Consider the following 15,359-nt stretch of genomic DNA (forward strand, 5'->3'; position numbering starts at 1 on the left):
GTAAAATGTCATTTCAGGATAAAAAATTGAAGGCGTAATTTGCAAGCAACTACTCTCAATTCTGCCATGGTAGAGTGAAAGAAGCTATAGACGATACTAAAGGAATGGGCATGGTTGTGTTCCAATAAAATTTTAGGACACTGAAACTTGAATTTGAATTTCGTCTAATTTTCACATACCGTAAAATATTGTTCTTTTGATTTTCGTTAAGCAAGTTGCAACCAGAATGGGCTGCAAAGCCTATAATATTTACTGTCTGGCTCTTTTTATTTTATTTTTATTTTTTGAGACAGTGTGTCGCTCTGTCGCCCAGGCTGGAGTACAGTGGCGCCATCGGAGCTCATTGCAGCCTTGACTCCCAGGCTCAAGCGATGCTCCCACCTTAGTTTCTAAGTAGCTGAAACTACAGGCGTGTATCACCACGCCAAGCTAATTAAAATTTCTTTTGCAGAGACAGGGTCTCATTCTGTTGCCCAAGCTGATCTCCTGAGTTCAAGGGATTCGCCCGCCTCGACCTCCCAAAATTCTGGGATCACAGGCGATAGCCACTGCGCCTCGTCTACTCTCTGGCTCTTCACAGGCAATTTGTGGATCGTTGTTACAAATGAAACAAGATGGGACATTACTTGATCATTTTTGAAGCTGGGTGACAGTAAACTAAGAATTCTACCACAATACTAGTTTACTTTTGAATATACTTGAAATCTTTCACAATAAAAAGTAGTGGAAATGTTTAGGTTTAACAAAGGTGAGTTATCTTACGCGTTTTTCCTTATACAAAACAAAATCTCTCTGAAAGTTGTCTATAGCTAGTAAACGCCTTTTGCTTCTTTTCTGAAAAAGCAAAACCCTTTCTAAGTCTTTGGTGGTAAAATAAGCCCTTTGGATGTGACACTCGGTGACGACGAAAGCAGGCACAAAAGGAAAAGGATATTTTTCTTGGGGGGGGGTTGGTGTGTGTGTTTTGTCTTTTACCATTACTCTAAATTCCCAGGACCAATCTCGGTTCTACAAATAAGTCAAAACAAAATCCCCTTTAACACGGTAGGGTCTCACGCCCTCAGATGACTGACGGAAATGACGCCATCAGCGAAAAGCGGGGCGGGCGTAGACGTCGGCACGTCAGCCCTCCTAGTCCAGCTGAGGGAAGGCTGGCTCCAGGGCCGCGGCCGGCGCCCGCCAAGGGATGGGCAGCCAGAGCCTGTCGACTGCGGCTGCGCAGGTATGCTGGGGCGGGGCTTCAAGTCACCCCGCCCATCCCCAGCCTACGCGACCATTGAACAGCTGCCGCCCGAGGGCTGGGTAAATCCTCAGCGGCCGAAATGATTAGCCGAGGGGGCAGCCCCGCCCCCGGCTCCTCCCGGCCTCGCGCCCCGCCCCCATGTCCCGCCCGCCCGCCTTCTTGGCTGCGGGGTGACACGGGGCTTAGCCTTGGGAAGGGGGCGAGGGAAGCAGTTAGACGGCGGCGGGGCGGCGGCTGCGGCGCGGCACCCAATGTGAGCGCGGTGATGGGGAGCGGGCCGTTGGGAAGAGGGGGCGGCATGGCGAGAAATGGGAGGGCCCCGGTGCTTGGTGGTGGAGGGTCTGCAGAGTGAGGGGCGGCTGTGAGTGGGCTAGGCTGTCCGGGCGTGTTTCGATACTGTAGTGCAGGCTGGGATCGCGGTCGGGAGACGCCGAGTCCGCGTTCCTCAGTTCTAGAGCTTCTCTTGGCAGCTTGGCACACCTTAAGTTTGCCTCTGTTTGTGTTGTCTGGGATGCGAGGAGGAAATTTAAAGATTCCCCCAAACACCTGGACGCTTCTTCGGGAAGTTCCTCTCCCGTGCGTGCGTGCCCACTTCTCTTGGATGGAGAGGTGGAGAGGCCAGGTGGGCGGGTGGACTTCCACTCTCAGAGGATTGTTAGAACAAACGAACTGGGAATTCCTCCCCCGCCCCCACGCCCTGCCCTACTACATAGCAAACAGTCCCAACAACTTTTTTTTTCCCCCGCCCCCAGACGGAGTCTTGCTCTGTCGCTCAGGCTGGAGTGCAGTGGCAGGATCTCGGCTCACTGCAACCTCTGCCTCCCGGTTTCAAGCAATTCTCCTGCCTCAATCTGCTGAGTAGCTGGGATTGCCCGTCACCACGCCCGGCTAATTTTTTGTATTTCTTTAGTAGAGACAGGGTTTCACTATGTTGGCCAGTCTGGTCTCGAACTCGTGACCTCAGGTGATCCACGCACTTGGGCCTCCCAACGTGCTGGGATTAGAGGCGTGAGCCACCGCGCCTGGCCCCAACAACTTTGAAGGGGAGACCAGAACAAGAACATTCTAAGAGCTTTGATGTATTTGAAATGTCTGAGATGTGGACCTTTTCCTTGTGTCTGTAGAAAAGGTATGAGTGGGAAGGGAGTCTTGTTCCTTATTCTCACTGGACGCATTTTTGGTTATGAACATGTACCCATCTCTAGGAGTCTGTCTGCCCTAGAGGATTCTATGATGTGACATACTGTGTTAGCTGTAATGTCTTCCTGAAACACAAGTTTCTATGAAATCTAATCAGTCCATGTGAAAGTATAGCGGGTTGTTTGTGGAAAGTGAAGAAGATACATCTTTTGTTTCTGATAAGGCTAGATTTTTTAATACGGCCTCTTTTTCTAACCTGTGGATGTTTTTCTCTTTCACAGATTTATTTAATTGCCCAACTACCACCGATGAAGAGATGTTGGAGTGACTGCTGAAATTGCCTTTTTGTTTTTAACCAGAGGACAGTCCATTTGTTGCACTTCTTTTTGCTTTCCTTACTGCTATGAGCTTTACTGTAACGGCTGAAAAACTTGGAAAATAAAATGAACATGCTGTAGTCTTGAACATAATTTTTTTAAGGAAACTTAAAGTGCCAGAGTGAAAAGCCAGAATGGCATCCAGAGAGAGGCTCTTTGAACTTTGGATGCTTTATTGTACAAAGGTAATTGCTTTCCTTTTTATTTTTATGTTTTAAAATACTTTATTATAAAATTTGTGACTGGCAGTATTAACACTTTATTTAACAGATAATAGTGTATTTAGTCATACGAATAACCCCAAACTTAAAAGCACTTAAAGGATTTTCTGTTTTCCTCTTTTTCAGGTTTGAACACACATACAATATTGGCATACTATTAAAAACTGTAGGGTGTGGCTTTTATTTGATACTTATCCCCAAATGATCCTAAAATTATATAAGTAAAATTATGCCCGTAAGAGAAAAATAAAATATTTTTATTTTTGTTTGTGTTTTTCATTTTCTCCCACAAGTGAGTGTAGGATAGAGACATTTTTATGAGAAGGGCATTAAGCATTTTTCCTGGAATGAACCTTTGAAATTGCATCACAAGGTTATTGATTGAACTGCGTACTGTGTGACTGCCACTAAGTTAGCACTCTTTGAGCATTGTCTCATTTCCTCTCACCACAATACTGTGAGGTGAATATTGTGATCATCCCCTTTACGGATGGGAAAACTGATGCAAGGGTTACAGGAGTAGTGAGTAGCAGAGAAACACAGTACTACCTGACTCAAGTGCATACTTTTATCCATTTTTACTCCTTAATATTTTTGTCACTCAGAAATAATGTTCTTTCCCCTCCTTGTCTTTATGTGAGTTTTTACTTGATAGCTTTGATTTTAAGTTATTGAGAAGAGTACTCCTTAAAAACATGTTTTTGAAGTGGGGGAGGTACATTATTGCTTTGAAGATACTGGCAAGGGTCAGAGAAACACCCATAATGTACTATTTGAGTTAATTTAAGTCTGTGTGGTGAAGTTCTCAAGTCACAGCTTCTGTTTCTGCATTATCCTTTCATGCTCCTTAAAACGCAGATTATTATTTAACAGTGGTCTCATTTATCTGTCATATTAAATTTAGAGATTACACTGGAATTTTCTTTGACCTCCTGGTTTGATATATATTATAATCACTAAAGGACATATACTTTGAAATGCTTAATATGAATGTTTAAAATAGTTTTTAGTCTTGTGTAATTTGATACCAGAAATGTCTTTTTAAAAATAGATGCTTCCAATAAAAAAGGAATCCAATTCACCACTTTTGAAAATAGTCACTAACACGTTAACCAAAAATTAAAATTAAGTTTTAGTATGAATACCCAGTAGTTTGAAAATGATTTATTTAAAAATATATCAAATTTACTAGGTTTTACTGTTTTCAAAATGACATTGGTGAATGAGGTTACATGTCTCATTAATAGGTTATATTCTTTTTAGGTAGATTTACTATTAAATTTAATATTAAAGCTTATTAAACAGATAGTATAGTTCATTGGCATACACTGAATTTTATTCTTCTTAATGACTTTTAATATAAATGTGCATCCCTTCTCTTTTGAAATGTTAATCCTCAGTAATGAAGGCCCTTCACTGTCAGATTTTGAAGCCTATCTCTTCTTGGACAGGAATATAAATCTCATTTTTAGGTTTAAGATTTAAATAATATTGTGTGCTTAATAAGACTTAAAATTTTTTCACTTGTTTTTGAAGAGTATTTATTTAAAAATACGATTTTATATTTTACCGGTTCATGAATAAGCTTTTTGTAAGGTAGACAACATTCTCTTCTGCAGACACCTTGAATCAGGGAGCTACCAAATATACCTCATAGATTTAAATTTTCTTTCTAGTGAGGATGACTACCAAATACTGTACCCAGTTGTTCTCTATACTTTTTGCCTTATTATTCTCACTCTAGCATTTAGCCTCTCAAACCAGCTGACTTTTTTTCTCACCTGACAAACTTTTAAGGCTTTTTTTTACACTTTTAATGAGCTTTCAGACCACTTGAGGTCTCAGATCTTCTTATGAAAATATTTTCTACCACTTAGTTTCAAAAGCTTCTTAGACCTCTTTGTGGGCTTGAAATTGTAGTTTAGTTTTGGCTCTGCTGCTGCTTTGTTTTGTAACCTTGAACAAGACTTACCTCTTTGGGTCTCGGTTTTTCTCATTTGTTGAGTAAGCGTGTGTGCGTGTATGTATATACAGGAAGAATGCTTATCTAACTCTCTATTAAGATTTTTGTTTGTTTTGACCTCTGAGGGACAAGCAGTTTTTGTTGTTGTTGTTGTTCTTACTCTGTAGATTGTTATGTAGAACTTTCTAGTTCTTTGTTTTTAAAACTTTTATTGTGGAATTTTTCAAGCATGCACCAAGTAGAGAAGACGTTATAGTGAACTCTTTTGTATCTATCACCCAGTTTCGACTATTACCAGCTCATGTTTAGTCACAGTTTATGTATAACTGTGAATTTGCCCTATCTCCTAATTATTTTAAAGCAAATCCCAGACAATTTATGACCTTATCTATAAATATTTAAATATGTATAACTCCTCTTAAAAACAATCACAACACAATTTTTAAAATTATCAAATATGTGATCAGTGTTCCAACTTTCCTGCTAGTGTCTTAATATTCGTGTTTTCCCACTGTTTGGCTCAATATTTAAAACAAACTACACATGTATTTTGTTGAAAATATCTGCTAAACATTTTCATCTGTAGGCTCCCCTTCACCATAGTTTTATTCTTTGTTATTTATATGTTGAGGAAACCAGATTTTGACTTTAGAGTTTTCTACAGTTTGAATGTTTTACTCATTGAATTCCCTTGATTTTATTTAATTGTTCCTCTCTTCTAGTATCTGAAAACTGACCAAACAGGGGCTTGATTGATTTGGGTTCTGTTTTGGGTGTGGAGGGCTAGAGTAATTTATTAGTGTAGTGGCCATCTGTGATTTTTGCCTATATGCGTTATTTTATTAGGATTTTGCAAAACTGTGTAATTTATATTGAGAACTGTCTCAGCATTTGATTACAGTTCCTTAAAGGGAAGGCAGACAGCATATATGTTTGATTCTCTTTGTCAGTTTTCACAATGAGTTAATTTACTAGCATCCTCCCAAGATGATCAATTATTTTTCTAGGATATAAAGTCCATTTTTAATGATTAAAGTGTCTGCTCTTTTGTTGCCCTGACTGGTTTGATGTCTACAGAAAACATTGTGTACATACTTGATTAAAGAAGATACCTTGGAAGATTTTTGAAGGACTGCTTCCGGGCAGTAAGGTTAAGACCTCCATGTTTGCCATAGTGCTAACCTTGGCACAGATATTCCACAGTGTATTAACAATAGGTCAATATTAAGGTACCTACCATCACAGCATTTCTATGTCATGTTTTAAAAGTTGCCCCTGAACATTACAAAAGTTCAGTAGGTCTAGTAGGTAGTACTACCTCAGAAATAACCCTTGGGTAATACTCCTTGGTCATAGCAATGCTGAAAGAATGCTAATGGAATATATATGTCTTCTGCCTGGGTTCAGTTGTAAGCCTAAATACTAGTGACTAAAGTCCTTTAAGTAGAATTAAAATAAATTACTAGTTTCAGTTTTTAGCAGATGGAGTCCCAATGTTTGAAAGAATTTGAGTATAAAACTTGGCAATTTATTTGATTTTATTTTTAATTGATAATAATTGTATGTATTTATGGGGTACAATGTAATGTTTTGATACATGCACACATTGTGGAATCATCAAATCAGGCTAATTAACATATCTGTCATCTCACATACTTACCATTTCTTTGTGTTATGCAATTTGGTTTGTTACCAGACTTTTCAGGTCTAACTTTTTACTTTCTCCTTCTAGGAATAGGCTTTAATTGCATTGTTAGAAACATGTGTCTTCTTCCTAATAGGTTACTTTGTAAACCTTATGTAGTTATTACATAATACAAGCAGGATGATTTCTAATCACCCAACATTCCTGCTGTCTAAAGATTCTTTCACCAGTGTATAAGACTATTAATTCAAGTTGTCTGAATCAGGGCGCAGTGGCTCATGCCTGTAATCTCAGCACTTTGGAAGGCTGAGGTGGATAGATCATTTGATATCAGGAGTTTGAGACCAGCCTGGCCAGCATGGTGAGATCCCGTCTCTACTAAAAATACAAAAATTAGCCGGGGATGGTGGCATGTACCTGTAATCCCAGCTACTCGAGAGGCTGAGGCAGGAGAACTGCTTGAACTTAGGAGACAGAGGTTGCAGTGAGCTGAGATTACACCACTGCCTTCCAGCCTGGGCAACAGAGTAAGACTCCGTCTCAAAAAAAAAAGGAAAAAAACCAAATTGTATAGTCTGAACTCTTCTTGCCTTCAAATGGTTGTCCCCACCCAGGGTCAAGGATTTGATTAGCAGCACATTTCTTATAGCTCTTATAAGTTAAACATTAATGTGAACAGGTTTAATCTTGTATCTGGATTTTACTTCAGTAGTTAACTACTTCTTGTCTGAGTGTCTTTTTCTTAAATATAGAAGTATTTTAATACTAGTACTTATGTGTACAGGTTTTGGTTTTTTTTTTCTTTTTGGTTTTTTTTTTGGAGACGGAGTCTTACTCTGTGGCCCATGCTGGAGTGCAGTGGCTTGATCTTGGCTCACCACAACCTCCAACCTCCTGGGTTCAAGCTATTCTTCTGCCTCAGCCTCACAAGTAGCTGGGATTACAGGCGCATGCCACCAGGCCCTGCTAAATTTTTGTATTTTTAGTAGTGACGGGGTTTCACCATGTTGGCCAGGCTGATCTTGAACTCTTGTTTTTAGTAGAGACAGGGTTTCACCATGTTGGCCAGGCTGGTCTTGAACTCCTGACCTCAGGTGATCCACCCTCCTCAGCTCCCAAAGTGCTGGGATTACAGGCCTGAGCCACTGCGCCCGGCCCAGTATTTTTTTTAATGTCTAAAGATTTCAGGGCAGACGTCGTGGCTCATGCTTGTAATCCCAGCACTTTGGGAGGCTGAGGCAGGTGGATCACTTGAGCTTGGGAGTTTGAGACCAACCTGGTGAAACCCCATCTCTACCAAAAATACAAAATATTAGCCAGGCATGATGATGCATGCCTGTGGTCCCAGCTACTCAGGAGGCTGAGGTGGGAGGTTTGCTTGAGCCTGGGAAGTGGAGATTGCATTGAGCCGAGATTGCGCCACTACACTCCAGCCTGGGTGACAGAGTGAAACCCCATTTCAAAAAAAGAAAAAATTAGTTTCTATATTTGTTGTAGGCACTATGTTATTCACTGTATTTCTTGATATTCACTTAGCATACAGTAAGAGAGATGGTGCTGAGAACAATTTTTCTTTCTATATTATTATATACAACGTTTTGAGATTCATATATGTGTGTAGAAAAAGACATGTATCGGCCGGGCACAGTGGCTCACGCCTGTAATCCCAGCACTTTGGGAGGCCGAGGTGGGTGGATCATGAGGTCAGGTGTTCAAGACCAACCTGGCTAAAATGGTGAAACCCTGTCTTTACTAAAAATACAAAAAAATCAGCCGGGCATGGTGGTGGGCACCTGTGATCCCAGCTACTCGGGAGGCTGAGACAGGAGAATCGCTTGAACCTGGGAGGCAGAAGTTGCAGTGAGCCGAGATCTCGCCACTGTACTCTAGCCTGGGCGACAGAGGAAGACTCCGTCTCAAAAAGAAAAAAAAAAAGAAAAGAAAAAGACATGTATCATAAATTCCCTATCTCAACTGCAACCCTTGAACAGACTAAAGGATGTATTTCTATTAGACATTTAGCCTTTTGGGAGTGCTGCAGTTAGTTGGTCACCAGAATATGTAGAAGAAAGAAACTTAGCCTCTCAAAGTCAGATAAGATTAAGCTATTTTTGTTCTGTCTGGTGTAAAGTATCAAATGCGTTAACTGAGTAAAAAGATACAAAGTGACTCAAAAGCACAGCATTTTGAAATGTGGCAGTGTAGATTGAAATCCATGGTTCATTTTTGTCATTAGATTTAAAAACATTTTATTTTATTTTGTTGAGATTGAATTTGCCCTGAACAATTTTGTGAAGCTACAGTATTAGAGGTGATATTTAGTCCCAGTTCTGTGTCTGATCTTAAGGACCTAAAAGAGGTTAACCTAGTTTCTTTGTATCTCAGTTTTCTCATCTGTCAAATAGAAAAACATAACTATTTTACATATCTGTAAAAATTTTTTGGAAAAAAGATTTTATTTAAATGTATTTTAAGAGGAAGAGAGATAAAAATGTAATCTTTATGAGTATTTTGCAGATGTGTGGGTATGGACATGTGTGTATCAGGATTACTTCCATTTACCCTTGTATTAATATAATAATAGTGGGCAATATTCTCTTACTATTTTATCAGCAGTAATGAAGCTGTATTCACGCATGTCTTAACTGATTTTACATCTGTAGTTATTTTTGCTTTCAAGCATAGTGCTTATTTATCTTGAATAATGATTTGAGGGTCCTCCCTACTCTAAACCAAATTTATTTTGGATGCTGATGATGCTCCATTTCCTGCTCTTGCCCTTTGTCCTGCTAAATCTGGAATATGACTGAAATAGATAGTTTTGCAGTGAGCTCAGAGTAAACTTCCTTTTCAGAATAAAAGTTTTGCTTCAAAAAGAAAATAGAATTTAGAGGTGTTTTATTCAGTTAAAAGGCAAGTATTTCTTTTGTACATAGATTTGGAAAAATGGAATTAGTGAATATTCATTTAATGAGAAAATTATTAACTTATTAATGCAATTTTAGTTATAATCCTAAATAAGTTTTTAGTAAGATGGACCGATACACATCAACCCTTATAATTTAAGCCACATTTAATAAGTCTCTGGTATGTGCAAAGTGTGAAAATGGCTCTCAATTTTCTGTGACTTAATAATGGCTTTGTGTGTAAGGAAGGTAATGTTCTTTGACTCTAAAGAAGACAAAACAAAATCATTAGCAGCCTAGTAGTAGTAGTTACCACTTACATGTTTGTTTTCAGAAATTAGGTATGAAAGCAAGAAATGTATAGTTTCTATCAGTGGACCTGAAATGAAAAAGTTGTTAAGATGCATTAACTTTTTAAATTCTTTCCTTTTGAGCATCAAACTTTAAATTTCCCTGAAAGCAGGTGGAATTGATAGTACTTAAGTGTAGGTGTGGAGCATAATGTGCAGATGTGTAAGAGTCTGAAATAGTTTCCTGTGTTTTGTTTGTTTGTTTGTTTTGCACACAAAAAAGTGGTCTTCACATTCACAAAGTTAGCTAGACAAGATCACTAGGTTTTCAGGTAGGCATGCTGACTTCTCCGTGTTTGTGGGACATTCAGGTGGAAATACTCAATATCTGGAGTTTAGAAGAGAGGTCTGTGCTGAAAATAAAGATTTGAGAGTTGTCATATTGGGAATTATTGGAGAGTTATTATGAGAATAATAAGAGAAGAAGGTAAAAGGAAGTCCTGAAGAACATTATCATTTAAGAAGAAGATAGAGTTTTGTGACCAGTCTGGGCAAAACAGTGAGACCCCATCTCTGTTATTTAAATAAGTAAATAAATAAATATGTGACAGAGGAAGAAAAGTTTGTAAGTTTAAATGAGAGAGGAGCCAGGAGTGACTGGGTTGCCTCAGAAAGTAAAGGGATATTGGCTGAGTACAGTGGCTCATGCCTATAATCCTAGCTCTTTAGGAGGCCAAGGTGGGAGATTCACTTGAGCCCAGGAGTTTGAGGCTACAGTGAGCCAGGATCATGCCACTCTAGTCCAGCCTGGGTGACAGAGTAAGACTCTGTCTCAAAAAAAAGAGAAAAAGAAATGAAAAAAGTAGTCAGGGGTGTCAAATTCAACATGGCAGTCAAGAAAAGTATTACGGACTGGGCATGGTAGTTCACAGCTGTAGTCCCAGCACTTTGGGAGGTCAAGGCAGGCGGATCATTTGAGGTCAGGAGTTTGAGACCAGCCTAGCCAACATGATGTAACCTTATCTCTACTGAAAATACAAAAGTTAGCTGGGTGTGGTGGCATGCACCTGTAATCCCAGCTACTCAGGAGGCTAAGGCAAGAGAATCACTTGAATCCAAGAGGTGGAGGATGCAGTGGGTCAAGTGTGTGCCGCTGCACTCCAGCCTGGGCAACAGAGTGAGTCTCTGTCTCAAAAAAAAAAAAAAAGGAAAAGCATTATTGAGCATATATTGGATTTGACAGTTTAAATATTGGTAGCCCGAGGTGGGCACATCACTTGGGGCCAGGATTTCGAGACCAGCCTGGCCAAAATGGTGAAACCTGTCTCTACTAAAAATACAAAAATTGTCCGGGCATGGTGGTGCACACCTGTTGTCCCAGCTACTCAGGAGGCTGAGGCAGTTTGAGAATCGCTTGAACCTGGGGGGCAGAGACTGCAGTGAGCCAAGATTGCACCACTGTACTCCAGTCTGGGCAACAGAGCGAGACTCTGAAGTAAGTAAGTAAGTAAGTAAATAAATAAATAAATATTAGTGGCTTTCGCAAAAGCAGTTCTGAAAAGAGTGAAAAAGTTAAAAATGTAAGTCCTTATATTAATTTTTTATTATTAAATTCAACAGACTTAAAATTACTCTTAAACTGCTACTAAAGTTTGTAGATGTTTCCTCTTCATCTTTGTACTAACCTGGCCAAGGACCTTTATTGGTCTGTGTACCACACTTTGTGTGGCACTGCTCTAGAGCATCTGAAAATTCTCAGACACCTAAGAATCCATCTGTAAATCCAGAGATCTGTAATTTGAAAAATATTGCTCTATAAATTGAACTGTCACTGATAATCCCTTGGAAGCAATCCAAATGTGACCTTTGAAATCGAGTAGCAATACTAGTCGCGAGGTAGTTTTCCCTAATATGCTTAATTTAAAAATTGATAAAAACAGGAGTGCAAACTTTAAAAATTTCTATATGGAGCTTATAGACCTCTGAAAATATTTCTGATAACTCCGAGCATTCTTGGACCTTAGTTTTAGAAACAAACCTTGAACAATTATTATATCTGACATACTTTGATTGCTGTACATTTGCTACAGCTTTTTTTTCCTTTCTGCAAAATTACGTTGCAAGTTTTGCTACAAGCAAGTAAAGAATTGGGACCAAAGATCCAATCTACCACAGTCTTCTTTCTAGGCACAATTATTCATATTTCTCCTATATGCAAAATGTACTTCATATCTATCTCAAGAACTCCAAAACTCTCATCCAGTCATGATACCAGTCTTGAAACATGGAATCTGTGGTATACATCAGATCCAATTGTGGTTTTTCTTGATATTATGATCTGTGAACTCAGAGGACACTTAGTATCTGTCCTCTGCAAATCCAATTGGGCAAATATTGCCCGCTTTCTCTATCCTCAAAGAAATGTTCTATGATATGACTCAGTACCTGCCGTGGCTAGTCTTCTCTCTTGCTCTTGACTGTGTATCTTGGAGGTTCTTTTTTTTTTTTCCCCCATCATTTTCCTTTTGCTATGTCTGAAGTGGGCGTTGGAGACTACACTTTGTTGTGACTGAGCAGCTCTCTCAGCTTGCCTTCTGCATTAGGAAGTCCTCTACTGAAAATGAGGACTTCCCTCCGCCTCTCATTCTTCTGCTTCTAGTTCTCTTTTATTTAGTTATATTATCTTATAACTAATATTCTACAGTAATGGAAATGAGGGATATACTTGTCTTGCTTCTCATTTTAGCAAGAAAAAGGTTAGGTTTTCCTGTTATGTTATCTTCAGAATTTAGGGCTGAGACATGTATATTTATGTCTGTTTTTTTGTGTGTGTATAACCTCTTTAAATCATAGATCAGTGTAATTTATAATGTTAGATATTTTATTCCTTTATTCATTTTTTCTAGGTCTGCTGTTATTTCTAATATTACCTGTTTGTACCTCTTATACAATTACTAAGAATAGTTTTATGTGTGTATACATTAAGATGTGGATAATTAGTCTATTATGCTCTAGAGAAATGATATTATTAAGACTTCACATAATTGAAAAGAATCACTGTTATTACTTGCTTTAATTATTGGTATTCAGTAGTTGCCATTGTAAATATTCTCCTTTTTTTTTTTTGAGACAGAATCTTTGTCTTGCTCTATCTCCAGGCTGGAGTGCAGTGGTATGATCTTGGCTCACTGCAACCTCCGCCTCCTGGGTTCAAGTAGTTCTTCTGCCTCAGCCTCTCAAGTAGCTGGGACTACAGGCGTGCACCAGCACACTCAACTAATTTTTGCATTTTTAGTAGAGACAGTGTTTCACCATGTTGGCCAGGATGGTCTCGATCTCTTGACCTTGTGATCCGTCCTCCTCGGCCTCCCAAAGTACTGAGATTACAAGGCGTGAGCCACCGCACCCGGCCTAAATATTCTCCTTTAGTAGAATCCTCATTATGCATTTTAAGTAGGTTCATTTGGAATCCAGGTGTTCCACTTAATTTTCAATAGTCTTTCATTGTTAAAGTTGTAAAGTAAAGTGCTTCTAGATCAAGGTTTAATGCCTTGTAGTGTTTTAATATATGTTCAGCCTGGCTATTGACAGAAACCCTTGATTTCTTCTTATTTTTAACCCCTCCACCCCCAACTCTTGATTTCTTTTGCGGAAATATAATTCAGTTTTTTTGTGACAATTTTGTTCTAGTCACTCAAAATCTATTAAGATATGGGGAACTATGTAGACTGACTATGAAATGTGCCATAGCCATATTTGAAATCCTTTGAAAGTATCAGAATTCAGGCAAGAGTTAGCAACATTTGCTTCCTCATCCCTTCATCAGCTCTTATTTAAAATAATGGAATTTACATTATAATGTGCCACTTTGTTTTCATTAATGAAAATGAGTTCTACTCTTAAATATATTTTATACAGACCCTGCTGTTTAAAAAATGAAAAAATAACTTATTCTTAGCCGTATCTAAGAGATACCAACATTTTTCTTGATGTTTTGTGACTTAGATTCAGACTGGTAGAGGTATCCACCCAGATTGAAAGAAGATTAAATGATATACCCATTTCACACAAAAGTCAAGCATTTCAAAACAGTTTACCTCTGGTAAAAAAAAAAAAAAAAAAAAAAAAAGTAGTTTTGTTTGATGTGTTTAACTACTACATAATTTTTACTGACATTAAACATTTGAATGGTAAGAAAGGTATGTAATTTATGATGCCACTATGAGGTGAATTTATACCTCTTTTTTATTGAGTGATTTTTGTCTGTACAAAATATAAAATTTAACCTTTCTAGTGAATGAACTTTATTTTATGGAGAAAAATGAAAAATATATGGACTTTCTGTTTTAAGACACAGAGCCTTGCTCTGTCACCCAGGCTGGAGTACAGTGGCATAATTGTAGTAGCTCCCTGTAACCTTGGACACGTGGGGTCAAGTGATCTTCCTGTCTCACCCTTCCAAGCAGCTAGGACTACAAGTGTATGCCACCACACCTGGCTATTTTCTGAACAATTTTTTTTTTTTTGAGATGGAGTCTTGCTCTGTCACCAGGCTGGAGTGCAGTGACATGATCTTGGCTCACTGCAACCTCCGCCTCTGGGGTTCAAGCAATTCTCCTGCCTCAGCCTCCCAAGTAGTTGGGACTACAGGCATGTGCTACCATGCCCAGCTAATTTTTGTATTTTTAGTGGAGACAGGTTTTCACCATGTTGGCCAGGAAGGTCTCGATCTCTTGACCTCGTGATCCACCTGTCTTGGCCTCCCAAAGTGCTGGAATTACAGGCATGAGCCATTGCACCCGACCTGATTTTTTTTTTTTTTAAGAGACAGGGTCTTGCTATGTTGCCCAGGCTGGTCTTGAATTCCTGGTCCAAGCAATCCTTATGCCTCGGCCTCCCAAAATGGTGGAATTATAGGTGTGAGCCACTGCATCTGGCCTGACTTTTTGATTAGATTTATGTTCTAAGAAAAAAATAGTAATATTTTACTTTTATGCTGAGCTTTAATTTTTCGATTAAGATATATAACTTAATTGTAGAAAATTTAGAAAATACAGGTATGCCGGAAGTCAGTTGCAGAAAATCTCATTATTCAGAGACTTTTAGTTCTTTATGCATATGTAAATTAATTACATTTACTACTATAAATTATTAATATATTTAATTTGAAAAACTTCAACTTGACATGAAACTTGAAGATTATTTCAAGTTTCATGGAATATTTTAAACTCCATTTGACAAGTGTTAATGTTATAGTAATATGTCTGTATGTTAATATATACATGTTAATATATTTAATTAATACATTACAGTAATAATATTTTTCTTTCCTAAAGAATTAACTTTAGTTCCATTTGACTCATTTTTATTGGGTGCCTACTGTATGCACTTGAATTGTATATTTTCCTATTTTTTATTTGGTTAATTTTTTAAAAGTTTATAAATTACATTTTTAGAGCAGTTTTAGGTTCCCAGAAAAATTGAGCAGAAAGTGTAGAGCATTCCCATATACAACCTTCCCTACCATCTGTATCCTGGACCACAGTGCACCCTTTGGTAACTTGACTGACTTCC

The 15,359-nt window shown here is 38.5% G+C and overlaps 1 protein-coding gene across 1 annotated transcript in view; it reads left to right on the forward strand.

The window, feature by feature from the left end:
* The first annotated feature begins 1,392 nt into the window (after positions 1-1,392).
* The window catches only part of NBEAL1 (neurobeachin like 1), a 205,206-nt gene continuing 191,239 nt past the window's right edge, over positions 1,393-15,359 (forward strand). The window contains exons 1-2 of the mRNA XM_025405096.1: positions 1,393-1,496; positions 2,665-2,945. Coding sequence (XP_025260881.1) covers positions 2,895-2,945 — 51 coding nt within the window. The 5' untranslated portion in view covers positions 1,393-1,496; positions 2,665-2,894. The remainder of the gene's footprint in view (positions 1,497-2,664; positions 2,946-15,359) is intronic.

Source organism: Theropithecus gelada, chromosome 12 (genome assembly GCF_003255815.1).
Source record: "Theropithecus gelada isolate Dixy chromosome 12, Tgel_1.0, whole genome shotgun sequence".
In the NCBI taxonomy this organism is placed as follows: domain Eukaryota; kingdom Metazoa; phylum Chordata; class Mammalia; order Primates; family Cercopithecidae; genus Theropithecus; species Theropithecus gelada.